This window comes from Psittacula echo, assembly GCF_963264785.1.
Source record: "Psittacula echo genome assembly, chromosome: 2".
NCBI lineage: Eukaryota > Metazoa > Chordata > Aves > Psittaciformes > Psittacidae > Psittacula > Psittacula echo.
The window spans coordinates 111924489-111952132 of record NC_137737.1 but is presented as its reverse complement, the minus strand read 5'-3'; the positions used below and the strand labels follow the sequence as shown (position 1 = coordinate 111952132).

General features: G+C 40.9%; 1 protein-coding gene across 1 annotated transcript; it reads left to right on the top strand.

Annotated features, from left to right (window-relative positions):
* The first annotated feature begins 1062 nt into the window (after nt 1-1062).
* NPC1 (NPC intracellular cholesterol transporter 1) lies at nt 1063-27373 on the top strand. Its single transcript, XM_080611872.1, has 25 exons — nt 1063-1188; nt 7734-7856; nt 9077-9183; nt 9767-9942; nt 10831-10998; nt 11640-11889; nt 13267-13343; nt 14005-14375; nt 14739-14965; nt 15535-15635; nt 16530-16632; nt 17555-17744; nt 18214-18396; nt 19024-19138; nt 19955-20082; nt 20172-20312; nt 20879-20968; nt 21077-21267; nt 22043-22158; nt 22704-22833; nt 23248-23448; nt 24312-24543; nt 25613-25726; nt 26477-26639; nt 27248-27373. The coding sequence occupies exons 1-25, from the start codon at nt 1105-1107 to the stop codon at nt 27328-27330; spliced, it is 3864 nt and encodes a 1287-aa protein (XP_080467998.1). The 5' UTR covers nt 1063-1104; the 3' UTR covers nt 27331-27373.
* Nucleotides 27374-27644: the final 271 nt, after the last annotated feature.

The following is a 27644-nucleotide window of genomic DNA, read 5'->3' as shown; positions in this document are numbered from 1 at the left end:
AAGATCATCTGATTACAGATCCCCTGCCACAGACATAGACACCTTCCAGTGGACCAGGTTGCTCAAAACCTGGTCCAACCTGGCCTTGAACACTGCCAGGGATGGGGCAGCCACATCTTCTCTGGGCAGCCTGTGCCAGTGTCTCATCACCTTCTCAGGGAAGAATTTCTTCCTATTACCTAATCTAAATCTCTCCTCTTTCAGTTTACAGCCATTCCCCACCATTTACCACTACCTTCCCTTGTAAAATGCCCCTCTCCAGATTTCCTGTAGCCCCTCTTTAGGCACTGGAAGCTGCTCTAAGGTCTCACTGGAGCCTTCTTTTCTCCAGGCTGAACGAGCCCAGCTCTCCCAGCCTGTCTCCACGGCAGAGGTGCTCCAGTCCTCTGATCATCTCTGTGGCCTTCTCTAGACCCACTAGAGCAGGTCCACATCCCTCTTGTGTTGGTGGCCCTAGAGCTGGATGCAGTATTGCAGGTGGGATCTCACGAGAGCTGAGTGCTGCTGGTCACACTTATTTATATGATTTATTGCAGCTGCATAGTAATACTACGCGGGATTGCGAGACTAATGCTTGGAAATCGTGGATTAGTAACTTTGAAGAAAAATTAAGACGCTTTTGTTAAAGCCAGAATTTTTACAGCGCCTTTGATATTTGCAAAATACATGGTTTATCACTGCCGCGTCCGCACGAAGCTGCTGACCAGCTGTCCCATGACGCCCAGCCGGAGAGGCGCAGCTCCCCCCAGCACCACCAAACGCTTCCCGCCGCCGCCGCAGCGGCTGAGGCATGGAGAACAGCCTCCCGTGAGACCGTGGCGTGAGACGCAGCTCCGCCTCGCCACCGGGGGAGGTGGTCCCCGGGGGTGGGGCGGCGACGGCGGTTGGCGGCGGTACCCCCGCCGCTCCTCGAAGGGGCTGGCTGCGGAGCTGATAGCACCGCCCGGCCTGGCGGGAGCAGCCCTTCCGGACCTGCGCCGGCGCGGCTGTCTGCCCGCCCGCCCGCCCTTCTTCTTTCTCCGCCTCCTGTCTGCACCTCACCGTCTCTCGGTGCTGCGGCGGCCGAGAACCCTGCCGGCTCCCCGCACCCCTACCCGCGTAGCCATGGGGAGCCCGCAAGGCAGCCCCGGGCGGGGCGGCCTCGGCCTGCTCGTTCTCTTCCTCCTCTTACTTCTGTCGCCTGCGCGGGTGAGTCCTTCCCGGGTGTGGGCGCCGTGGGGCGGCCGTGCCTGCTGGAGTGGGGGGTCGGCGGGCTGGGCCTCCTGGCACCGTCAAGAGGAGAAGGAGAGGGGGCGACGGGCCACCCCGCACAGCGGGTGTTACCTCAGGGCTGCGGGGGGCCGCGGTTCCTAGCGCAGTCTGAAGCCGAGGGTCTCCCGGGCCGGGGGGGCGGCTGTCCCGCCTGATGTGGGGGTTAGGCCGCTGTACTCAGGGAGTGCGAAGTTGCAGCGTGGTACCGGGGTGTCTCCTTCTTATCCCCGGCGAGGCTCTCCCTCCCCTTTTTCTCACTTTGGCTCGCTGCTGTCGGGACAGAGGCGAGGGAGGGCGGGACGACCTAGTGGCACAAGGCAGGCCCGCCTGGGATCACCGGCGGCGAGACAGCGAGCGTGCTTGGGCTTAGCTGAATTCAACCTGTGCCCGGTCCCCTGGTATTGCACCCAGCAGCAGTGCCCAGGGTGCCGCGGTCCTGTGGTGCGCCCTGGTTATGCAATGCCCCGTGCATGTGAGTAGCCACGCAGTCACATGCTCGTGTAGGGGCTTGCATATGTCCTCAGTGTCTGCTTCGTTTTGCCTGGAGTGTTTCTTATGCTACGAGACAGCTTCCTGGAAGTAATAGTCTGTGTGTAGTAAGATCTTGCTGTTTACTGATGTGCCAGTATCAAGATGACATGTTTCCTTAAAACTAAGGACTAGAATAAGTTGGACTTTGTGACGCTTTAGTAAAAAATACTGTACTACCTTCACTTGTTTCTTCTATGTTTTGTTTATGCTGTAGTCCAAGATAGGAGTAAGGTACTCTGACTTACTCTGGGGAAACGAGTGTTTTGTGAGCCTTAGTGGTTTGTTTGTGGTTCTTTATTTTTTTTCTCTCTAACCAACTTGGGAGCGTACTTTCTGTGTCAAGTTTTATGCTTAACTGTTTCCAAACTCACAAGTTTGTCATCATGTGTGTGTGGGCCGAGGTTCCCCTGTTCTCATATCCTCTTCAAACAACCTCTGAAGTACTTGAACAGAAAACTAGGAATTCATTCTTCTATTACCACTGGAGAAGCTGATTGTTTAGTACTGAGTCATGATATCCAGGTGGGTAGGTAATGGACCTCACACCTTACCAACACTTCTTTATGTAAGTTTCTGGGGAGGGTGATGCCATCTTGTAGCAGTGAGGTGTGTTCTAAGTTGGTAAGTTGCATTATGCTGTCATTTAGGTGACAGAAAAATATGGCTTGAAACAAGTTCCGCTAAGATTTAGGGGATCCTTGTAGAGGATGTGGCTTTGTGGTCCATAAGAAGTAAACATTGCAAAATTATTTTAACCATGTAGGTTTCAGTTTCCTAATGAATTTGTATCTTTTTACTATTAACTTGTTTATAGCCTAACACTCAAGTCTTGAAGCTGTTCGTGCTCTTTTCTGAGCACCCTAATGTGCTGGATGGCACCTTGTGTGCTTTAAGCAACCTGTTTCAGTTGATCCTTGTATAATTATACTAAAACAGAAGTTGTCAGATTGGTGGGTGGGGCAAGGTGGGACACAGGTTTCATATCAGCAACTGGAATCCCAAGCTGTAGGATATATTCTGTGTTTCTGAAATCCTGTGGGAAGATATTAATGGCAGGTGCTGCTCTGTCTCAAGCTTGCCAAGGGGCTTGCAGTGTGGTGTTGTCTGACCTCTGAAATGTCTGTGTGGAGCAGCTTGCTTGGCAGGGATGGGGATGTAGCTTCAGGATTGAGACAGTAACCTCTTAAGTTAGTTCCTGGAAAATCAGGAGTGACTTATTCACAGTCTTTTTGGATGAGAAGTGAAGAAGTCCTCCTAAAAGAGGAGAGGTGGCTGAAGGGAATGACTGGTAGAACTGAGTAGTACTTTGCTGGGCAGTAGACAAAACAACCTGTGTTGTGCAGTGTTATTACTATTCCCCTGCAGGATATGGGAGGTATTTTGGTACAGGTGGCCTTAGTTGCAGGCAGCTGCTAGTTAGGGGCCCTGTGCTTTCTGATCATGCATGTATTAAGTGTGTATTTTCTTAATCATTGTCAGCCAACATGAGCTTGCTCCCACAGATACTGAACTACTCCCAGTGTTAGAACTTTCTTTTCCTGCTTGACTTTGACTTTCTTGTGACATCTGAAGTGTGCTTGGATAATTCCAGAACTGTGGCTTGCTTTGCCGTACCAGAAGCAGCTAATGATTTTTCTGTCTGAAAGGGAACAGTTCCTTACTATGAGCAAAAGACCAAGAGGAGCTTGGCAGACAAAGCTTGTCCCTGAATTGGCTGCCTCTGAACAAGTTACTGAAAGAGACAAAATAAGACTAAGAATTAAACATGTAAAGTTTCCCTTAGCCCAAGGACCTCTCCGCCCTCTCATAGGGAGGGCTGTGAGGTAATGTGCAAATCCTGGGGCAGATCTGCAAGCTTGACCTGGTCACCTGTTTCCATAACCCAGCCATGTCATTTGTTAGGGGTACTATGATATTGTTTTCCTAGAACTTAATTTCTCAAGCTAGTGGGCAGTATCAGGTATTAATTGTGATGTGGACTAGATATTATGGAAGAGGAGGGGATGACACAGGGAGAGAGTATGCCTTTTCTTGGAATCTTTCTTTTTACCCTGCAAGATCATAGATCTGCCATCGTAGATGAAGGAAGGGGAAACAAGCTGTTGCCTTTTCCATACATTAGTAATCTGGAGAGCCAAACAATGTTCACTTGTGATCTGGTATTTGCAAGCTACAAATAGTTGCTGTTTCTGTATAAAACCTATCATTGTTCTTTGCTTAACAGCTACATATTCATTGTTGGTGATGGCTAATGTTGCTGGAAGCATTGAAGATTGATTTGTTTCAACATGCAGCTGAAGAAACTTAGACTGAAGTAAATGTTTTTATGGTCTGTTGGAACACCAGTTTTATTACAAATGATGATGCCTGCAAACCAAAAAGCTGTAGCAGAGCCTTTGTAGAATGTTAATAGTCATGAAATGCCCATACTTGCTTGTGTGCAAGTTCTTTATTAGGGCTCCTGGAACTCTGACCTGAGATGAAACTTCTCTTCAAACAGGCTAAGTTGACCAGAAGTAGGGATACACTTTTCTGAACTCTGAGGATGTAGTGAAGTATAGTGTTAGTGTACTGCCAGATGGTTTGTAAACTGCACTGGGGGCAGGAGAGAACAGCCTTAATCTGAGGTTATGTTGCTATTGCTTTATGAAGTACTTAGTCCCATTTTAAAGTAAGGAGCACTCATTAGTGTGATTACAAAACAACAACAGAAAACCCCCAACCAAACAAAAAAATCTGTTCGTGTTAGTCCTGTGGAGTATTTTGCCTTATTTAGAGGGCAGTTGGCTTCAGCACTGCATTTCTGTGTTACTCTGGGGGCTAGGAGGGCTTTCACCTGTTTAAGATGATTGTTCACACAAATCTTAAATGACCTGAAAGTCTCACTCTGTAAGCAGTAGCTTTGTTAAACTGTGGTTTGCTGACAACCACGCGTATTCATCTCCATCTCTTCCAAGTGGTGTAGGAGTGTTCTGAAAGAGTAGACAGAGCAAAGTACTTGTTGTATTTTGTAACTTAATCTAGCTTTTACTGGAGAGTTTCTTGGGGGAAGAACTTCCAGCTGTATCTTATCAGTGGTAACAGAGTAGTTACTTAGTGACTTGCAGTATCCCTGAATACTGTCTGAACCCTAGGAGCCCAGCCCTCTCCCATATTTTGTGACTGACTCAGTGATGAGCATGCTATTGACTTGTTAATGTCTCAGAGCTGTACTGATGACTTGTTGCTGACTTTGATTTAGTGGGTTTTAGACTTTAGTTCACCCCTGTAAGCCAAGGATCCCCAAAGCTTAGCTGTTCAGGGAATAAATTCACATTTTTATTAGTGAGATCTTGCTAGGTCATGGCATAAATATCTAATCTTGGGCTGTTTCTGAAATTGCATTCTTGATGTTGATACTGCAATAGAGTATTAAAGTTCTAGGTCTAAGTGCTCTAATAGTTAAAAGTAACTGATCTGGTTGGCTTTTCTAAACAAGCTGAAATTGAGTGGTAAACTTTTTTTTTTTCCTCATGGTAGGTGTTATCAATATGGAACTTCAGGAATGTGGTTCCAAATTCTTTATTCAAATTACAAGTGTAAACTAACACTAGGCCAAAACATCTCATCTAGCTTTATTTTTTTGTGTGTGTGTTTAGCTGAATACTTTCTGGTGCATGACCAAATGTCATATGTGAGTAAACTGCTTTGTCCTGAAAATGATAGCAAAATGCCTGGTGGGTAAGTTTAGACATAACACAGCTTGTATTTTATTTTTTATTTGTACATTTTATAATAAAGGAAGTGTTACCTTGAAATGCAGATAACATTTTTAAAACAATAGAGCTACCAATCAGCCTGATGTGGTAACTGAAGTTTACAACACAGAAGCTTTTCTATGTAGGAAGTGCCCTGATAAGTTTTTTTTGTAGCTGGTAACTGCATTACCACTTTTCCCACACCTTCCACTCTGGTAGAAGCTTGTCTTTCTGAAAAGAGTAGGTTGATAATTTTGTGGGTTTTAAAATTAGAAAGTGTTAGATGACAAGACCTAATGAAACACAGAAAGTTTCATAAAAGTATCGTTACACACCATTCGAGGCTAAACATGGAAGACAGCCTGATACTGAAGAAATAACTAATTCTGTTTTCACAGGCAGTAGTAAGCAGCTCAAAATTCTTTGCCCTTTTGCAAAAATAGCATTGAATCTGTGTTGCTTCTTGAAGAGATTGTCACTTTGGACACTGGTACATACAGACACTAAACTGTCTTTCCTTGTTAGCAGATTGTTTGCTATTAAAACTGGAGTATACAAGTGTGAGGAAGCAGAGGTGAAGACAGTGACTTCTAATTTTGCATCAAAGAAACACTGACTTCTTAATTTGATGTATGAGCACTTTTACAATATAGCTTCTGTAAATAGACTCCAGTGTAAAAAAAAAAAGTGGAAATTTTTGGCTCATGCTGGTGTTAATATTTAGTGTTTGCAAGTGCAGTCTTAATGGGTGGCTTCCAACTTGTGTGTAAGAATATGGTGATACTTAGCAGCTGGTGACAGGTTTAGCTAGAAGAAATGCTACAGTAGACAAATAAAATAGTGATCCAGATGGGTGGTACTTAAACTGATTCTTGGACCTGGCTTCTAGTGAGTAATTTGAATTGGGCCATGTTGCCTAGGTTAAGGTAAAAGAAAACAATTCTAACAGAGTTAGGTAAATCTGTGATAGCTATTGATTTAAAACCTAATAATTACTTACATACTTTTCGAGGAACTGTCAGTGGTGTTGGCACAAAAATGGGTGCTTTAGAGGCATTGTAATTCTGGGTAGCTCTTGGGTACTATGAATACAGCCTTTCAGGGGCCTCTCTAGTCTGTAAACAATATTATTCATGGTCAAGCACAAAGCACAGCAGTCTGTCCTTGCAGTGTAAGCATATGCTGTTTCTGCAAATGCTAGTTCAAGGTTGTTCAGGAGATAAAAGTAGGTCAGTTATGTCTCAGACTGTGCCATTCAAACTTCTGATCAGAGCTGGCAGAAGTGCAGTAAGTGTTTGTGCAGTCTACTTTTTGTTTGCAGCCCGGGTGCATAGGGCAGTCTTGGAGCTGGATTTTCTGTAAATAACTTGTTATTGCGTTAAATATTTTTTAGAATATTTTGGTTTAGCATTTCAGATGTCTCAGTGTCAGTACCACTGAACAAAAAATGCAAGGCTTCCGGGGTGCCATTATCCTTCTTCCATTTCCCTCATGCACATAAAAAAGGACCAGTTTATGAATTTTGCTAGTCCTTTAACTGGAAACATCTCTAAAAGGAGACTTGAAGTTTTCTACTTATCGCTTAGATGTTGCATGCTTAGGCTTGAAAGTGGTGATGAAGAGCATCCTTTGAGATTGTGACAAAATATGGCATTCCATGGTGAGTGCAGAGCCATGAAGTTCTGTTTTGGAGTCCTCTTTATGCTTTTACTTTGTCAATTTGTCACTGTAAGTGACTTGAGTTTGCAAGAAGGATTAAAGGTGTCAGGAGGAACTGAAATACTGCATGTAAGCAGTATGCTTCTCTCCATGTACAAACTCATGTGCTTTAAAGTGACAGTTTAATTCACTTGCATGAACAAATTGTTTTCTACATGACCTTATATTTGGAGATGCTTTTGAAGTATTGTTGTAGGTTTTTCTTAATTCTTATACTTGGTCTTAACTATAGACTGGTAGTCTATAGCACTTCCTGTTACTAGACTGGGTGAGGACAGGTGAGGAGCTGAGGTGGAGGTTGGTAGTGGTGTGCACATGTCAAAACCACATGCTATTGTTGATGCGTGTTTTATTTGGTACAAGCTGATGTTTAAATTAGTAGAAAGTTAATCTGGATTGTAAATTAGTTTTGGAATGTTGGCACATAAACTCTACAATAAATGAGGAATTTGGCAGTATTCCTTGTGGTTAATCAGTTAATGTTGTATTGATTAGGTACTTCCACAATCTTGTGTCTGGTATGGAGAATGTGGAGTTGCTTCTGGAGACAAGAGATACAACTGTGCTTATGATGGACCACCAATAGCACTACCAGAAGGTGGCTATGATTTAATACAGGTGAGATTTTTTTGGAGATCTGCTGCTAAAAAATTATTCTCCTACACTTTGGAATTCTGTACTGGATTCTGTTGGACCTGCACTGTGGTGCTTTTTAACCTAACCTGGTAAGAAAATGAGCAGATTATTTGTGACTTCTCAGGAATAGCTCATAGCCCAAACAGTTTCTGTTCAAAGATAGAAGTCTCCAAAACATGTGATTACAGGCTTTCACAAATGTAACAGTAAATATGGGATTGGTTCGCTTGCCTGCGTATTTTCCTCAGTGGCATAAGCACTGTTTTTTTAGAACTCTTCCAAACTACAATACTCTGCAGTTGCACCCTTCCAGTCTCTAAAGGACAAGACTAACTATGTTTTCCATCAGATGAGTTCCTGAACTCTTCTTTAAATAAGAGTGCAGTAGCTGACACCCATTCAAATGGAGCAAACTTGGACAAAGTTCACTTTAGCTGAACTTAGCTGTACCTAGTGTGAGACCATATTTCCTTATCTGGGCTTTAGCTGTAAAAGTGAACAAAATCACAGTCAAAATAGAGCTTGTGTATTTGAAACACAGTGTAGGAAGATACTGCCAGACTTGCCTTCTGACAGATGATAGTTCAAAGCTTTAAAGTGTGAAATAGCTATAAACAGTGGTTTGGCTGATGGCAGGAGTGACTTAAATATGCAGCTGAGCTAACTACCTAACGTACAGGTCTTGTATGTTAGTATATGTTATACTTGTATTAAATGCATGTATCTCTTCTATAAACTGAACATGAAAGAACTCTGCCAGGTAATGAATGATTTTTATAGTTAGTGGCTTGCCTTCTGAGACTCTAGAATCTGATACTATCCAGAATGTATCCTAGAGGATAAGCTGCAGGAATACTTTGAACTTGGATAAATATACTTTATCATATTACTAATAGACTTTCAAATACCATTATCATTCTATATATAGACCCTGTTGACTAAAGATCATCTGAAGGAGCTTTCTAAAAGGAAGTGATGAATGAAACTGAATGAAAGTAGTGATTCTTCTCCCTGTTCTCTAAAAATTCATATTGGCTAGACTGATATTTTTTATTATTTATTTTTTTCCCTATACATTTCCTGCAGCAGCAGCTGCTGTCTTCTAAAATATGCTGAAGTAGAACCCATAATTCTCATGAGTTCTGAAGTCTTAAGCATGCTTTTGCTTCTTTCCTCTGATCTCAATATTATTTTTATTTAAGGAACTCTGTCCAGGTTTATTCTTTGGCAATGTAAGCACTTGCTGTGATGCTCATCAACTTCAGACTTTGAAAAACAACTTGCAGCTGCCTCTGCAGTTTCTCTCCAGGTATGCTAACAAATGGCATAGCAACTAGAGCTTTTTAACATGAACATGTCTTAATGTGCTTTCTTAAGTAGAGTGTAGAAAAGGTAGTAACTTCATTCTGAGGCTTGTTGGAACAAGCTCTTGGAGTGACTTCCTAATCTGCATCAGGAGGTTTTAATTTCATTAAACTACTTGCAGTCTGGATAGAGTTAGTTGGTAGAATAAACATGACTTTAGTTTGCCTCAAGCTACTGTATTTATAATGAAGCCTTCAGAAGAGGGTGACATATAAAGTACTTTTCAGTCTTCTTGTTCTAACAGAAGCCATCCTGCTAACAGCAGTTACGTTTTTCCTTCAAATTCTGCTTGTGTCTGCTATTTGAGGTGGGAAATTTTGTTAGTGAATGGTGTTGGTGGTACTGATAAGTATTACACAATTTTAAGCATCAGCTAATGTTGTATTGCTGATTAAAAACTTGCAGAATTTAAACATTTTATTCTGTCATTGGTAGCAGAATGTTTACGCTTGCTCTGTAAGGCTAAATTGGATGTGTTGCATCTTTACATTTTAATCTGATTGCTGTTCATCGACTTTTCTACCCAGATGTCCCTCCTGTTTTTACAACTTGATAAACCTCTTCTGTGAACTGACTTGCAGTCCAAATCAGTCTGACTTTTTGAATGTTACAAGCACCATACCCTACTATGATCCAGTTTTAAAAGAGAACAAAAGTAGTGTTACAGAGCTGCAGTACTTTATTGGAGACAGCTTTGCAAATGGTGAGTAAACAGCATGTTAATTTGTCTTGGCTTTTGTTAAGGTAACAAGACCAGTGCTTTCTTGAGAAGAACTGGGAGGGGCAAACCATCTCTTTAACTATCTTTTGAAGTCTGAAATATCAAATTGGTACTGGTAGTCCCTCTTAAAACAGCTGGAATGCTAACTTCTGCCTGGGTAGGAGACATTGCAGTGACACTGTTAATACCGCTTTTTAGAAGATTCAGCTGAGACTGGACATCTATACAAATGGTTAAAAGCTGATAACCCTGATGACTTTAACTTCAGAAAAACAAAGTTGTTGACAAATATTGAATGTCCAAAGCCTACCTGATACTGAAACTATCTGGTAGGTATAATGGGCAGGTATAATGGTCAGGTTTGTACGCAGTTGCACTGGAATGGTTCTGTAAGAGGCACTCATTCCTCTTGAAATGGACTGCTCTAGTCCTTTAAGTCTTAAATTTTTTTCTAACAACAAACTCAAAATACAACCCGAATTTATAGCAAGCTTGAAGCATTAATTCAGTCTTTGTACCCTTTGTGCAGTAACCTTTAATCAAGTTGGAGACACTTGAAAAGTCGTATGTGGCCTAGAGGTCAAAACTACCTTAAATGTTTGTCATAACTTTCCCTGAAAGGAACTTAATATTAAGCCCTGTTGCATCTCAAACAGTAGATTCTACCACAAAGCAGATTCAGATGGCCTATTTGGAGAAAGATAGCTGTAACAAAGCATCACAACCTTGAATACTGTAAATAAACCTGAAAGCATTATTTAACAGTCTTAATATATTTCTTCTTGAAATCGAGTCTATAATTATTGGAAATACTCACTCGAACAATAACATTGGTCTAGTAAATCTTATGTGTTCATGCACTCTTCCTAGCGATGTATAATGCCTGCAAAGATGTGGAGGCGCCATCAAGTAATGTTAAAGCACTGGGGCTACTATGTGGGAAGGATGTCAAGGACTGCAATGCAACCAACTGGATTGAGTACCTGTTTAGTAAAGACAATGGACAAACTCCTTTCAGCATTATTCCTATCTTTTCAGGTGAGAAACTGATTAGTCCTTGCCTTTGAAACTTCTGTCAAAGGCTGAAAAATCAGTATACTATAGCTAGTATACTGATTTGTTGAACAGCTGCCCAGCGATGAGTATCTGCAGTTGAAGGCTTTCCAAGCAATGTAAGAAACCAATTATCTTTTTTGATATCTGCTTGGAAGTCACACTTTGCACTTGCTTTGTATGGAGCTTCTTGCTGTATAGATCTCAAACTCATTAAGCAATGGACTGAGCATAGACAACTGGATAGCTTGCATTCTTTGGGGAAATCAGGGTGGTACCTTAATCATTCAGGATTTCTTTGCAAAGAAATTGTTACTCACTTTTCAGTCTGAACAGATGAAGGGGGAGACATTGCTGGGATGACAGCAGTATGTCTTTACTAGTTTTACAGAATGAAATGTTCTGAAACATGACCAAACATTTAGTTAGTAGACAACTGTAAATAATTGGTATCTGCTATGGAAACGGTAGTGGCTTATTCAGCTGTAAGACCAAGAAAAGCTACCCTCCCTAGAGGGTAGGGCCTTTTGTATAAAGGCTTAACTAATTTAACTGAGAAGCTTTTGTTATGAAGGTCTGAATTTTTACATGGTAGTGAATTGTCTCTGCAACTTGTGATTTGGCAGATGTTCCTGTCCATGGAATGAATCCTATGAACAATGCAACCAAAGGCTGTAATGAGTCTGTGGATGATTCGACAGCACCATGCAGCTGTCAGGACTGTTCCATTGTTTGTGGTCCAAAACCTCAACCCCCTCCATTGCCTGCTCCTTGGCTTTTATTTGGTTTGGATGCTGTGTATGTCATCATGTGGATCTCCTACATGGGATTTCTACTCATATTTTTTGCACTAGTTTTTGGAGTCTGGTGTTACAGGTAAAGCATTCAAAATGCTCAGCTCTGACAGTCACTTGCCTTTTCCCTGAAAGCTTCCTTTGCCCAGGGCAGAATGCTTATGCCTCTGTTTCTTTACTCAACCAAAAATCCTGTTCTGTGGCAGATACTTATACTTACAGGGAGCGTTCTAACACCTAAAACTCACATGGTAGAAAGTGAGTGTGGAAGTTGGTTTAGTTGATGCACAACTCTCATAGAATCCCTAGCAATGTGATCAAATACACAAATCTACAACTTTTATAAGCAAGAGTGTGCAGAAGTCTAGGGAAATGCATATATCTGCTTCATTTAACTGACATTAAGCCTCTGTAGTAAACAATAAAGTTTCAGTTGAACTTTGTCTGTTCTTGGATGATATGCATTAAGATACCAGAGCACTGCCTTCCAGGAGTAGTGAGCTGCCTTCGTACTCAATGTCAAACTTTGGAAGCTGTGGGGTTTTACAATGCTTAAGACAAGGTCAGTACATGAGTAATATCTTGGAGAACCCATATGACTGAAAATGCAATCCCGTTTTCTTCCTCCACTCACTTGTTCCTTTATGTTGGAACATTCCTGTAATTGGAATGAGCTGAAAAATTCCAGTGATGGAAAAACCTGTTTGCCACATGCAGTGTTTCTTTAAAACCTCCATTACTTTTGGTTGTTGTTACATGTGCAAGAAAGTGTTTAACCTGGTCAGGAGATGTGGTTAATGGAGAAAGAATCACTAAAAGTTTGACTTAAAGGTAATAAGATTGTTGTAACTCAGTTCAGGATCATTGGCAGCCAAATGCAATTGTAACATTGTCTTCTTGCAGACTAATACTTGTAACAAAACAATTATCTTACTATGAGGAGGCTATTGAACTTGGCTTCTGCTCTGGGTGTTGGGAATGAGTATAAGCAATATAGGCCTATTGTAAGTGTTCAGTGCTGTAACTTGTGTATCTTCAGGACAGGAAGAAAGTGGCTTCCTTTCCTTTTTCCTTCCCCGTTTCTTCAAGCTATGTAGGTGTAACTTAAGCAGTTTGACTAATGAAGTAATATATTTGTAACACAGAGAGCTCTTGCAAATGTTCTCACTCTAAATTGATTATAATTTAAAGATACTCTCTGTGTTGTTAATGCTACTGGCCTTCTAAATATGCATAAGGAATGTGTGCTTCATCCAAGCTGGAGAAGTTTAAGATGGCAGATGTGGCTGTAGGTTGTTCTAGAGGAACATAAAGCTGGAGGTTGATGTTCTTGAATGGATGGGTGTAGAGGGAACATGAGATGCCTGTAAATTCTGGAGGAGTCAAATATCAAATTTATTACATACTCCAAAAGATACCTTTTTGGGGGAGTAGGGTAACATAGGCTTTTGTCTTGCAGGAGACGGCACTTTGTCTCGGAGTACACACCAATTGACAGCAATATAGCCTTTCCTGTGAATGCTCATCGTGACAATGGTATGTCCTGGATAAAAGTAATAGATTTATTAAAACTCACTGTAAATGCATCCCCTTCTTGTGGATGGGTTCTGGAATTTTAGCCTTGTTAGGCCATATAATCCATTCTTACAGGGCTTTATTTCAGGTTTTCTGGACAGTATTTTCTTTTTAGGGTAGAACCTAACCCTGTTTTGCTGGATGCTGAAAGCCCTGGGTGCACAGTTTATGAATTTAGCTATGCTGATAGGAATTTCTGGAGTGTTTTGTAGCTGGGTTGGGGGTGTGGGCAACATGATGCTAATACGGTTTGATCATGTTCTGACCCGTCTGTGTATCCATTCAAAGTATGTAATGAGAGAACTGTAGTTTGTGTAGCAGCTGAGGTAGCTCATTTTAATCCTTATGTATCTCTTAACTGCTTCCTACCATTATTTGCCGTGTCTTCTTCTGCCGAAGACAATCTTACACTAGAAGGGGCAGTGTTAGGTACAACCTGATTTCTGTCCCCCTTGACCTCAATCAAGGATTGGTCCCTGGGTCTGACCATCAATGTAGACATGGCTTCTGGTGTCTGCTACAAACAAAGCTAGAACAAAATTTCATCTATCCTAATGGACTTTAAGAAAATGCTGCTTAGCTGACTTCTCAAACATTTACTCTTTAATTCTTGCTCTTACAGGGAAAATTACTTGTGGTGAAAGGCTTGGTGAAAGGTTTGAGAATGGCCTAAGGATGATGTTCACATCATGGGGGGCGTTTTGTGTCAGAAATCCACGTCCTGTTATCCTATTCTCTGTGGTCTTCATTGCAATGTGCTGCTCAGGCTTCGTATATATTAAAGCAACTACAAACCCTGTGGATCTCTGGTCAGCCCCAAGCAGCCAAGCTCGCAGGGAGAAGGAGTACTTTGACACACACTTTGGGCCTTTCTTTCGTACTGAACAAATTATTATTCAAGCGCCAAACAGCCATCCACACACCTATTCACCTTACCCATCGGGAGCAGATGTATCTTTTGGGCCTCCTCTTACCAAAGAGATTCTTCATCAGGTAACTAGAACTTTCCAAGAGGAAAGACCTAAACATACCTAATGGGTATAATCATATGGAGTTGGCTTCCATCTGTAGTGCTATGTATCCATCAAAACAATTGCTAGATATTCATATTGAAAGTCCTAGTCTTGCTATAAACTTTTTGCTGAAAAACTTTTGTTAGAAGTAGTCTTGCAAGCTAAGTCCAACTAAGTATTCTTAGTGTGAACATGGGAATAATAGATTTAGTAATGTGCTGCTATTGGTGTGCCACTGTCTCTGGAAACTTACAGGAATGCAGTATGCACTTAGCCCTGTCTTGCAAGGGAAATGCTTTTTTGTGCTGCTGTTAAACTATGGTTTGGTTTGGTTTTTTTCAAGGTACTGGATTTGCAGGATGCTATTGTCAACATAACTGCTTCTTTTGACAATGAGACTGTAATGCTGAAAGACATCTGCCTGGCTCCTCTTGCTCCCTACAACAACAACTGCACTATCCTGAGTGTACTCAACTACTTTCAGAACAGTCACTCTGTTCTAGATCACACTATTGGGGATGAGTTCTTTGTTTATGCTGACTACCACACTCACTTCTTATACTGTGTTCGGTAAGCAGTATGGTTACATGGCTTTTTCAAACTGTACGCCAGCTAGGTCTTTGTCGTGCTGGCAAACAAAATTAGCTAGTTTTCAGTGCCCTCTTGAACCTTTTCTTACCCCTTTATAAACTCAATACTATGTGGAACTGCAGATTAATATAGGTTGCTTGTGTTTCTGTGTTGTAGTACTTAAGCAGGAGCTACATTTTAATCAGGTTTCTAGTTAAGCTTGGTTTGGTTTACCAAGCCAAGATGCGGGCTTTGGTTTACCTTAAATGTATTTCAATTACTTTGGAGAAATAAGGTTCTGTAGAAACTGTCTTCTCTTCAGCTTTCACTTCAGTTGGGTAGAAGCTACTCCTCATCTTAGCTACAAGGAAGACACCTTTAAAATTGTATTTAAATTCAAAGCAAATGTAGCACAAGGGCAATGTATCACTAGCAGTCTTACTTCATTTCTCTCCTGATGTATCATCAGTTATAACACAACAGCTCAGCTCTCTCCCTTTTTTTGTCCTGTGGTGTTGTGCCTCAGTTGTCAAGCAGAAGCTAACACTTGCCACTGGTGATTTCTTTAGGGCTCCAGCATCACTGAATGACACAAGCTTGCTTCATGATCCCTGCTTAGGAACATTTGGTGGACCTGTATTTCCATGGCTGGTGTTGGGAGGATATGATGGTAGGTTGGCAAAACAGTATTGCAGTTTAACTCTTGACAGTACATAGTTGTGCGCTGACGTTGGCACTAAAGGTGCATTCTTATTTAACACAGATGTTTAAGTATACTTCATTGAAACTGGAGTTTTGTTAAACTTTCAGTAAGTAAGGTTATTTAGTTTTCCAGTAGATCCATGCTGAGATTGTAGGCAGACTACTCTGGAAATGCAAAATGTAAACAGTCTATTGCTGGAACATACTTGTCTTGTTGACAAGTATACAAATGTTCAGTCTGCTTTGGGCCTGCTAAAAGATCTCTGGTTTCTAGAGACTAGATAAAGACAAGTATCTCAGGTTGACATACTGGGATGTGCTTGTATTTTGTCTTTTAAGTTAGATAAAAGTTTTGTCGCTCTTCTGACAAAGCAATTAAGAATAAATTGAGGTGTTTGCAGTTTATCCATTAAACATAACTTGATAGATACACCAAACAAATATACTAAAACAGCCTCTGAAGGCATGCACTTCTTGATGAAACTGTAGGGGTTTTGTACTTGCTTTGAATAATATCTAAGTAATACAAGAGACACAGTATTTAGGAAACCACATCCTGTTTCCTAGATGGAAAGTCATAAACACTAGTTATATAGTAGCCCCTTGTCTAATCATGCAACAGTTTAATGTTGGGGTGCCATGAACATAGTAAATTTGCGAATACAACCTGGAATGCTTATTTGCTTCTGTTGTCTTTTCAGTAGTGCGTTTGAGAACTTGGTGTTGTTAGACTGTTTTAAGTGGAGTTGTAGGGATGAGATTGCTTCGAACAATACCAATTTTAAACTTAACTGTACCAGCCTATTCTGAAATGTGAGCTCCACTTTATAATGCCTGACTTTTTTTTTTTTCCCTACTCTAGATGATAACTATAATAATGCTACAGCTCTTGTTATTACTTTTCCTGTCAATAACTACTACAATGACTCAAGAAAGCTAATGAAAGCCTTGGCGTGGGAAAAAGAGTAAGTAGGTGTTCCCATATTCTGGAATGCATACATCAGTTAGAGCTGCTCTAAGTATAGAAGTGTGAAAAAAAACCCTGTACTGTACTGCTTCTCTGTATAACTACAGAAGTGTTTTGAGAGGCAACAGAACCAGTTAAGGACAAACTGTGCTGGTTATAAAACTTTCATTTTATGTGACATACTTCACTTGGTTTGAGGAGATAGGATCTTGTTAGTGACCATCTAGTACAGTAGTACTCGTTAAGTACCTTCAGGAAGGATTTGATATACTTTACTTTGGCTGGAGTCACACAGGTATTCTCTTCAGTCAGCTGGAGTGTTAACTGCCAGTGGAGAGGTCTGGATTATCCTGTAATTCTTGAATTCCAATTTTTAAAAACATCTTCCAGATGAGGCTTTCCTCACCTTCACTATCTTGAAGAGCTGATGTTAGCTTGCACAGGCCAGCTGCTTTGTTAATCTACTGTGATAGGAAAACTAGATAAACTACTGTACTAGGAAGTCTAAGTATGTGCTAGTACAGCCAGCATCTATCTGTGTCACAAGCACCTCTCTTCAGTTAGGGGAACTGAAATAAAACTATTAGGCCTTAAGTACTCTAAGCAATCTGTGTATTTCCAGGTCTAACTTTGAGGAAGGTTGCACTTACACTTTGGAATAGCTTATACAAGATGTGTGATTGTCCTCAAACTCTGCAGAGAACATGGAAAGTATTTCAGCATAGTGTATTTCTGGTGCTTGGAGTAGAGTTCTAGAGATGTGTAGCCAGCACCCCTCTTAAAAATGAGGAAGGTCACTCAAAGTACTGTCTGGCCACAGTGCAGTCTTGTACCACACAGGTGAATCAAATTTGCCTTCAACCAACTTGTATTCCTAGTACAAGATGTTTTAAAGTGTGACTAACTTTTTTTTTCTTTAGATTTATTAACTTTTTGAAGAACTATGATAATCCAAACTTAACCATATCATTTTCTGCTGAACGGAGTATTGAAGATGAAATCGATCGTGAAAGCAACAGTGATATTGGCATTGTGTTGATAAGCTATACTGTAATGTTTGTGTACATCTCTATGGCTTTGGGACGTATCCAGAGCTGCAGAAGACTGCTGGTATGTGTAGTTCTCACTGCTATAAAACACTGAAGCTACACCTTGCTGACTAGCTTTACTTGGCTTTAAGTGACTTAAATATTTTTGTAGAATGCTCATACTCAAGATTGTCTTAAAGCATTGAGTCTGCCTTGGGCAGGAACTAGGGGTAGCATTACCCTTATCATACTTGATGATACTTGTATGCTTCTTAGCCTTAAGTAAGTATTTTCACTTGATGTGCAGTTAACTTCAGCTTTAAGGCTTTTAGCTTCAAGGTTCTTTGTGTTTTGTTTTGTTTTTTTTGGTGTGGTGTGTTTTTTTGGGTTTTTTTTGTTTTTTTTTTCCTTAAATTTCTGGATCTTCACAAGAACCAGAAAAGCAGCTTTCTAGTAACTACACTTAAAGCAAGAACATGGCTTTTACAGTTGCTAGAGTCTGTCCTGTGTGATGATGCTGATTTGGCTGACAGTCATTACAACTTTTTTAGGTGGATTCAAAGATATCCCTGGGCATTGCAGGCATCCTGATTGTACTGAGCTCAGTGGCATGTTCTGTAGGCATTTTCAGCTACTTTGGAATCCCACTGACACTGATTGTGATAGAAGTAATTCCCTTCTTGGTGCTGGCTATTGGGGTGGACAACATTTTCATCATGGTACAAACACTTCAGGTATTTATTCTCATACACACTCTTATAAACGTGCCTGTCTGCTTTTGAAGGCTGTTAACTTGGAGCAGTGTCTTCTGCATTCCAGTGCTCTGTCCAGTCTGAGCAGCTCTGTCTCCCAGGAGTGGTCTTGGAGAGCCATATGTATGTTTTGCCTCAGCAAACACACCTCCCCACCATAATCTCTGCATTTTCTTACTGCTGGCTGATAACAAACTTACTTAACTTCTGGTCTACATACTGGTGATGTACAAAAGACTAGTATCTCTAGCATCCTTCTCTGGTAGATGCAGAACTTGACTCCTGTTTTGATCACTTGTAACTTTAGTGTATTGTGAGCAGTAATCATGGACAGGCTCAGTAACCTACTGCCTTTGGCAAGTGTGTTGTTTTGGCTGAATTACTGAACTTGAAATACAGTACTAAGTTAAGTTTGAAGCAAGGCAACAGAGGATGTTCATGCTGCTTTTATATTGGAGAATCTCTGCTTTTTTATTTGTGTTAATGCAGGAAAAACAATAAAAGAACTTGGTGTGTTTGAAGGTGGTTTGTTTTGGTTTTTTTTAAAGCCATATGAAATCACTTTCTAAATTACATGATCCCTAATTAAAATAAATTGTCTTAAAACAGAGAGATGAGCGCCTTCAGGGTGAAACCCTGGATAAACAGATTGGCAGAGTCTTGGGAGATGTGGCACCCAGTATGTTTCTCTCGTCTTTTTCGGAGACTGTGGCATTCTTTCTTGGTAAGACTTCTTTAACCCTTGAAGATAAGGGCCTTATACCTGCATGTTGCAAAAATCAATAAGAAACTAAAGCGTGAAACAAAGCAAGAATTTGTAGAGGAAGCTGAGCTTAGTTGTTCATTGCTATAATCAAGTTTAACTTGAGCTCTGCTGAGGATAGGCATTGTATGCCTATCTTCAAGAGACTGGCACAGTTAAAAAGATCTAATTCTGAATGTTGAACTCTTCGGGCTGGAGGTTTTTACTGATTTGTAGTGACTGACAAGTCTAAATTTGACCTTAGTACACCCTGACATCTGATATATTACTAACTCCTATATTGCATTCAGTCATCTTGCTGCTGCTTGAAAGAATTGCCCCTACAAGAGATCACATTTGAGGTTCACTCTTACAATACGTTTTAGAGGCATGTCTTACGTTGTTACTGTCAAAGTATAAATTCGCCTTTTTCATAATGAATTTGTTTACCTGGAGTGTAATTTGCCATTGGTTCATCTTGCATTGAGTGGCTTAATATTGAAGTAAGACCTTGCTTAACAGTGCTCTTTAACAACCCTCTGATTCAGTCTGCACAAGACTAATAGCTTTGGAACTGAGAAATGTCTTGAAGCCACTCACTTGTTGCACAGCCTTAAAGGTGTCAAACAGGTCAAAGACAGCAGTTGTAGCCAGGTTCATCTCAGCTGTTCTCATTACTTAACAGAAAGCATCTTTGTCCTGCTATGAGGCTAACAGTTAACTTGGAAATCTGTCTAGAAAATGCTCATACATTTCTAAGAGAAGGGAACTTGCTTTAACAAAGTGGGTCGCTTTCAGGGACACTGTCTACGATGCCAGCAGTTCGCACATTCTCCCTGTTTGCTGGAATGGCTGTGCTCATAGACTTCATTCTTCAAGTTACTTGCTTTGTAAGTCTCCTGGGCTTGGATATTAGGCGTCAAGAGGTGAGTATAAATGCGCCTATAACTGCAGTGTAATAGGGATGGCATCTTCTGCAGCGCTGTACTAAATCTAGCATTTAATCTCTTTTTAGAGGAATAGACTGGATATTCTGTGCTGCATCAAAAGCAGTGAAGAAACGGATGGAGTCCAGCATTCTGATAGCATCTTATTTCTGTTCTTCAAAAATCTGTATTCTCCATATCTGCTTAAGGATTGGATGAGACCGATAGTAGTATGTATATTCTGTTTAAAGTAAGCAGTCATCTGAACTTGAACAAAAGTGTAGTGAGCCTTAAGGTCTAAATACTGAAGAAAAATCTTCACCACAACAAAACAAATGAACTTTCCAGTGTTTTTGCTTTCAGCATTAGGAATGGAATAAGCATTTATAACTGCAAGAGTATTTCTAGTAATTAGAGGCCTGACCAAAGCCCAGATTTAAGAGCTATGTTACTGACAATCAAATCATTTTAGGTGTATGTTGAAAGTCAGCACGTAGTTGGCTCCTGCACTGCATTAATCTTGAGTCTCATTGAATCTGTGATTCAGATAGAGATAACTCTGTGTATTTATGAAGTGTTTGGCATACCTTTCACTGCTGCCTTCTAAATATAAATTTTCTTTTATGGCTTCAAAGGGGGCTCTGGGTAGCAGTAAAACGTAGCTACTATTGTACTAAGCCTGGGTAGCATACTTAAACTAAAGCCTCTTTGCATGCTTCCTAGTAACTTAATAAATGACTTCTACTGCTTGTTGTTTCTGTATAGTTCTTGCTTCCACGAATTTGCTTTTTTGCAGATAGCAGTGTTTGTGGGTGTTCTGTCATTCAGTACAGCAGTTATGCACAATGTAGAGATTGGACTGGATCAGTCTCTCTCAATGCCAGATGTAAGTCTTAAGATTATGTTGCTCTTCAGCAGTTTGTCACTCAATTGAAACCTTTATCTTATGCTACCTCAACATCATGTAATAGTAACTCAAGCATTTCCCTTTTAGGACTCCTATGTAATAGATTACTTCAGCCACATCAGCAGGTACTTGCATGCAGGTCCTCCTGTCTACTTCGTCCTAGAAGAAGGGCACAACTACACCTCTTTGGAAGGGCAGAACATGGTGTGTGGTGGAATGGGATGTAATAATGATTCACTTGTCCAGCAAGTCTTCAATGCTGCAGAAATTGGTAGCTAGTAAGTCTCCTGCTTTTCTCTGCATAGTCACATTGAAGAGATGTAGTTAACCAGCGTGTCCTTTAATTTAGTTCAGGCCAGCTTGTACAGCTGTCACTATTGTACCTGCTTTATACTGTGGTTTGGGAGGGAGGAAGTGAAGAAGCTGTGGTAAACTCCTAGTATGAAGATAAAGCCTGTCTCAATTGGTGGGATATATTGATGTACTTGGGTTTAGAAAAAGAGCTTGATCCTCTAAGGAATAGTAGGAAGAACTCATGAAAACCTCTTGGTGTGGTTAGGCTCGCCTGGAAAATTACTTGCATGATTGGCTTCTAAACTTGGTGGATGAACTGGTCTAGCCAAGCAAGGCTAAGCAGGAATTGTATCTGGAATTCAGTAGCTAGTAACTGAAGAAAGTCTCTTCCTGATTACTTCCACTGTAGCTCAGTGGTTTCACTTCAGCCTAACTGAAAGAGGAGCCTCACTTGAAAACTGAGGCAACAGTATCTGGAATAGGATGGGGCACAGAGTGGATAAGGAAATGGAAAGCTGGGCATTCAAGTGGAAATTGAAAGTGGGGAGGGAAGAAGCTTCTCTTGCTTGTTAGCCATGGTCTTATGAGCAAGACTGACTCTTGAATAGGGAACTGGAACAGGGGACTAAATGAAGGGTTAAGTAGCTTAGACCAGAGTAAGATGATGTGGTGTAAGTCAGCATTGGAAGAGGTCAAGGGATGTGTTCTGGAATGAAACACAGAATTACTGATGATGGATATGTTGCATTATTTTATTAGCACAAGGATAGGTTATGCCCCATCATCCTGGATTGATGACTACTTTGACTGGGTGAAGCCACAGTCATCCTGTTGCAGGGTCTACAATACCACTGGACAGTTTTGCAATGCTTCAGGTATTGGTATCCATCTTGTTGCTAGGGGATTAGTTTGGTTTATAAGTTTCACAGCCAAAACATTATTATGATATGAGTCAGGTGAATAGCTTTTCTTGCTGAGAAAAGCTTGAGTTATCCGCTCTTTGAACTGCTGTTTGAGTGAACGTAAACATTCTACTGGAATGCTGCAGGCTGAAGACAGCCTACCTGCACAGCCATTGTAATGACTGTTCAAAAAGTAACTTGATCCTTCTGCTGGTTTCGGTAGAACACACAAGTCTAGTGCTCTGGGTTTGTTCAGATCCTTCAGTTTGGTAGAGTTCTCATTGGGTCCAATGTAGGTAGTGCACAAGTAACTGAGTTCCCTGGTAAGCCTTGCCTTAGTAGTAATAAATAAAAATAAAGGACTACAAACTTTGTACAGAATTTCAGGGCTGATGAGTTATTTCATCAGTGAAAGTGCTTTTTAAGGAACTGTATCCTGTAGTATTGCAAGTCAGAAGTTACCAGTGTTAGGACAAATAATTGATCCTGTAGTTGACCACCTTCATGTATTCTTTCAGTCACTGATCCATCCTGCACTCGTTGTCGACCACTGACTCAAGAAGGCAAGCAGAGACCACAGGGCAAAGACTTCATGACATTTTTGCCAATGTTCCTATCAGACAACCCTAATTCTAAGTGTGGCAAAGGGTAAGAGCCATATTTGATGTATCTTAGCCCAGTGTGTTTAAGTTACTTGCTGTGGAAGTGTAACTTCAAGTGTAACTACTTGCTGTGGAAGTGTATGTCTGCAAGGCTGGGTATTTAATGTCCTTCTGAAAGGCAGACAGACATTGACATCTTAGCTTTACGTAGTATCTTCTGAAACAAAACTGGGAAATCAAATGCATTGTCAATTAAAAGGAAAGCTGCTTTTCCCTGTACAAAGAGAAACTGTATAGTCAGTCTGTCCTAGTATATCCTGTGCAGTCTTCAAATGTGTTGTGCTCTGAAGCTTCTGTCAGTTTTGGGAGATATTAAAAACAGGATTTAAGCTATAAAAGCTAGTAAATTTGAATGGTGGTTACTGACATTGACATCTAAAATGTTACTATGTTTATGTAGAGGACATGCTGCATACAGCTCTGCTGTCAACTTTATAAACAACAAATCTGATGTTGGAGCTACTTACTTTACGTCTTACCATACTGTACTGAAAACGTCATCTGATTTTATTGATGCTATGAAGAAAGCTCGGGTTATAGCAGATAACATCACTGAAACCATGGGCATCAAAGAGAAGAACTACCGGGTGTTTCCTTACAGGTATGCTTACATCTTTCTTGCCTTAGTGATAAATACTCAATTTGAGCAACTAGGAGAAGGTACTGGCTAATAACATCTTAGGGACTTGAGTCTTGAGTTTTGTTTAACAGAAGGTAATACAGAGATTCTAGAATTTATAAGTTATCTTTTTGTGGTTTTACTATATCCATAGCACTAACTCTGTCAACTGTGGTTGATAACTAACTTAAATCAACCTGTCCTTCACTACAGAGGTAGCTCTGGCTTCAGCTCAGGCTCTTCCTAGCTTTTATAGTAGGGTTGAATAGTTCCAACTTGAGCAGATCTGTTGGTCTGGGTAGTTGCAAGCTGTAATGTGAATGTATTGACTTCAAACTTCAGTTATTTAAACCTAAAGCAAAGGCAGCAGTGTTGCCAAGTATAGCTTATCTAACACTTGTGTGATTAACATACTAAAGGCTGTGGAAGAGTACCGCAATGAAATTCAGTTTGAATTGGTATCTGTACAGCTGATCTCTTTGAGTCAAAGAATCCTATCCATCCTTGTGGTCTCACTGTGAAATGAATCTGTTCAGACTTTCTGCAGTAGTTTCTGCAGATACCTCAGTTGATCTGAGGAGCTGCCTTTTGGCAGCTACTGAAGCTGGAAATCTGGACTGTGGAAATCGCTGTGACTTCCAGATACAGCCTTTATTTGAAGTGTTAGTGAGGAGCTGTCATGTAACAGCCAGCATTTCCATAGGAGTTATTCCACTGATTGCTAGAAAGCCAGTTTCTGTTGGTGACCCCTGTTAGGAGGGAAGTACTTTATCTGTAGTAGAGAAGCTAATCTAATATTAGCATGTAACAAGGAAGATGGCTAACTACACCTCTTCTTTCCACAGTGTGTTTTATGTCTTCTATGAACAGTACTTGACAATTGTGCATGATGCTATCTTTAACCTCTGCATCTCCTTGGGATCGATATTTTTGGTGACAACTGTGCTCCTTGGTTTTGAAGTATGGGCTGCTGTTGTAGTTTCAATTACTATTGCTATGATCATCATGAACATGTTTGGGGTGATGTGGCTCTGGGGCATCAGCTTGAATGCAGTTTCATTAGTAAACCTTGTCATGGTAAGTTAGCAAGACATCTCTCTGCTTCTGTTGCCAAGTCTTAAAACAATTCTGTGTCTTACTGCTTAGTATCATGAATACATATATATTTTCTACTAAATTTTGACAGGCATTTGAATAGTAGTGGAACTATCTTAATACATCTAGATGGCCTGTAGAAAACAGGCTTATTCTAACAACTAGTCTTAGTACTGATCATATAAAGCCACTGAACTGTCAGCTGTACTGCAGCTGGTGGTGGTCTAGTCCGTTCTGTAGCAAGTTGTATTGCTACTATATAGGCGTAGGTGCTGTTGCTCATCAAGAGAAGCTGTTCATGCCTAAAGTAAGGATATATAGCTTAGTGTTAGGGCTTCTGCTGTGTTTATGTTCTCCAGAGTAGATCTGTGATGTGCTAGCACCGGTATTGTTCCTGCATAAATGGATGAAACCACTTGGGCAGAGAGTGCTTTGGTGAAACATTCCAGAACTTAGTAACTAATAGCTGAGTGCTGGAGTTTTGCTTACCTTGCTTTCCAGAGATTTGTGGCAAATCTGAGGAAGTTACAGGAGTAAATGGTTGCCCCATGTTACAACTAGGCATATGTTCATGCAAGTCCACCTGCCAGATAAATCTAAGATTTACCAGCAGTTCAGTTAAATGGCTAATCAGCTGAACTTCTGTAGTATCAAATCAGCATGAATACTCAGTGTTGTTCTAAAGCAATGTTACTGAAGGTAATAATCTGTAAACTGAGTTTAGTGTTCAGTGTTCACTGTGCGCACCTTGTTGAAGCCAGCTTTCTACAGTATTAAGAGACTTTTGTTGTCCAAAATGATCTCATGTTCTGATTCCTGTTTAATCAGATTGATTGTCCATTAGTAATAACTGGTGGTAAAATGCTGTACAATACTTGGAACAGCCCCTAGAAAGCAAGTAATGCTGAGCTTGTAATGTCCAGACATTAACCCTGGGAACTGATCACAGCTGCCAGAACTTTTCTAGCCTGTCTAGAGTTCTGAGTAGAGACATTTTAGATGAGCATTTTGATGATAATGATGTTTTCATGTGTTTCTTTTCACTGCCTAGAGTTGTGGTATTGCTGTGGAATTCTGCAGCCATGTAACAAGAGCGTTCACTGTTAGTACTAAGGGCAGTAGAGTAGAGCGTGCAGAAGAAGCTCTGTCTCACATGGGCAGCTCAGTAAGTATCTACTGTATGGGGAGGAAAGGGGTAACCAAGTCACAAACTATGCGAGTATCAAGTCATAAGGATGGCCTTTGCCTTTTCTTTTTGGAATGCTTAAAACTCTTCTTAGGCTTCTACTACTAACAGGGGTGATGAAGACTCACATTTCTAGTCTGTTACTACTACCTCATAGTTTTAGCTGAACTAGTAGGTTGGGTTAATCTTGAATTGCCCCATTAGGATTAAGTGCTTCCCTCTTCCAGACACTCAGAGGTGACTAGGCAAGATTATTCTGAATATGGGATGCAACTGGAGCTTTCAGAATGCAAGCAGGGCTCAGTATTTAGGCAGTACTATCATACCACTTAATCAAAGTGACATGGTTGGGGCTGGAACACTGCTCTGGTAATACGTGCATTGGGCCTTCACTTGAATGCGAGTTATTTCAAGTGATAGTTCTCATCTGTATCTGCCCAAAGTAAAAAAATAAACCAGGTGGCTGTACAGATACTGGGTTTTTAACCATACTGAGCCTGTCCTGTGGTGTCAGTTTCTAGTGGGACCAAGAACTGTAACTTTTCTCGAGTTAGGTTTCGGATTTGGTTCTGAGGACTAATGGGGAGGCAGGTATGCTGCATGTAGGAGCCTCGAATTACATAAAGTATTTTAGCAAATGTTAAGTGCCTTAAGCAAATGGATTGTATAGAGCCCTACTTAGCACTTTAATACTAGTTTTGTTTTGGGTTTTTTTTTTTTTATTGACAGGTTTTCAGTGGTATCACACTGACCAAATTTGGAGGAATTGTAGTACTGGCTTTTTCCAAATCTCAGATCTTCAAGATATTCTACTTCAGGATGTATTTAGCTATGGTTCTGCTGGGAGCAACACATGGACTAATATTTCTTCCAGTTCTGCTTAGTTACATAGGTAAGATGTGACAGCTCCAAAACTTCAAACAGGAACAGCTAGCTGCCTCTGTACACTTTTCCTCCCCATGAAATGGAAAGGTTTGTGAAGATACAAAAGCAGTACTTGAATGTGCCTCACTTGTCCAAGTAGGCTGGCTTTGGAAAGCAAGGGCTGACTGGTGGCAGTGCAGGCTCACTGTTTGGGCATGCTTAGGTGAAGCAAATGCAGCCTTGCCCTGTGTTGGTTTTTGTGGAGATGGCTTCTAGGCCCATGCGGCCCAGCAGACAGTAGCACACAATGTATTTCTATCTCAGCCTGGGGACAGGATGGTAGGGGGAAGCAACAAACCTGCTGTGGGATACTGGATGGTCCAAATACTGTCCTCCTGAATTTGGGAATTCATGCATATAGTGTAGCTCTTCAAAGTAGACTAATTCAGCCTTACTTAAGGGGGTTAAGACTGATGGAGATTCACCTGCTGCCTTTGCTGCTGTTGCCAGCTATTAACAGCTGAGCAGAAGTATGTTTCTCCATGTTAAGCTAGACCTAGACAGTTATCTCATGCATGCTTCTTGATCAGCTGCAATGCTGAGACTTTGGAATTAACTCAGTTTTCTCTCTCTCAGGCCCATCAGTAAATAAAGCTAAAACTCGTGCTGCACAAGAGAGGACCAGAGGTACAGAACGGGAGCGACTCCTCTACTTCTAGTTTTTAAATGGTGTTCAGTGGACTACATGAACTGTGGCTTAGGCCCAGCTCTTCGTAAGAACTGAAGCGCAGCAATGTTCTTTGACTATCACACTGTAACCACCACTGACTTAACTCCTGCACAGATTCAACTAAAAGATCAGCTGCAGCTTTGGACATAGCTTTAAACTCAGGAAATGCTACGTGTGGCTCATGTAACAGTATTACTAAAACTAGATGTGTTAAGATTACTAAAACACTTCTGTTGTCAAGAGATTGCATCTTTTTCCTCTAGAAACCTGAACCAGCTGTATTGAGATTTGAATAGCTTATTT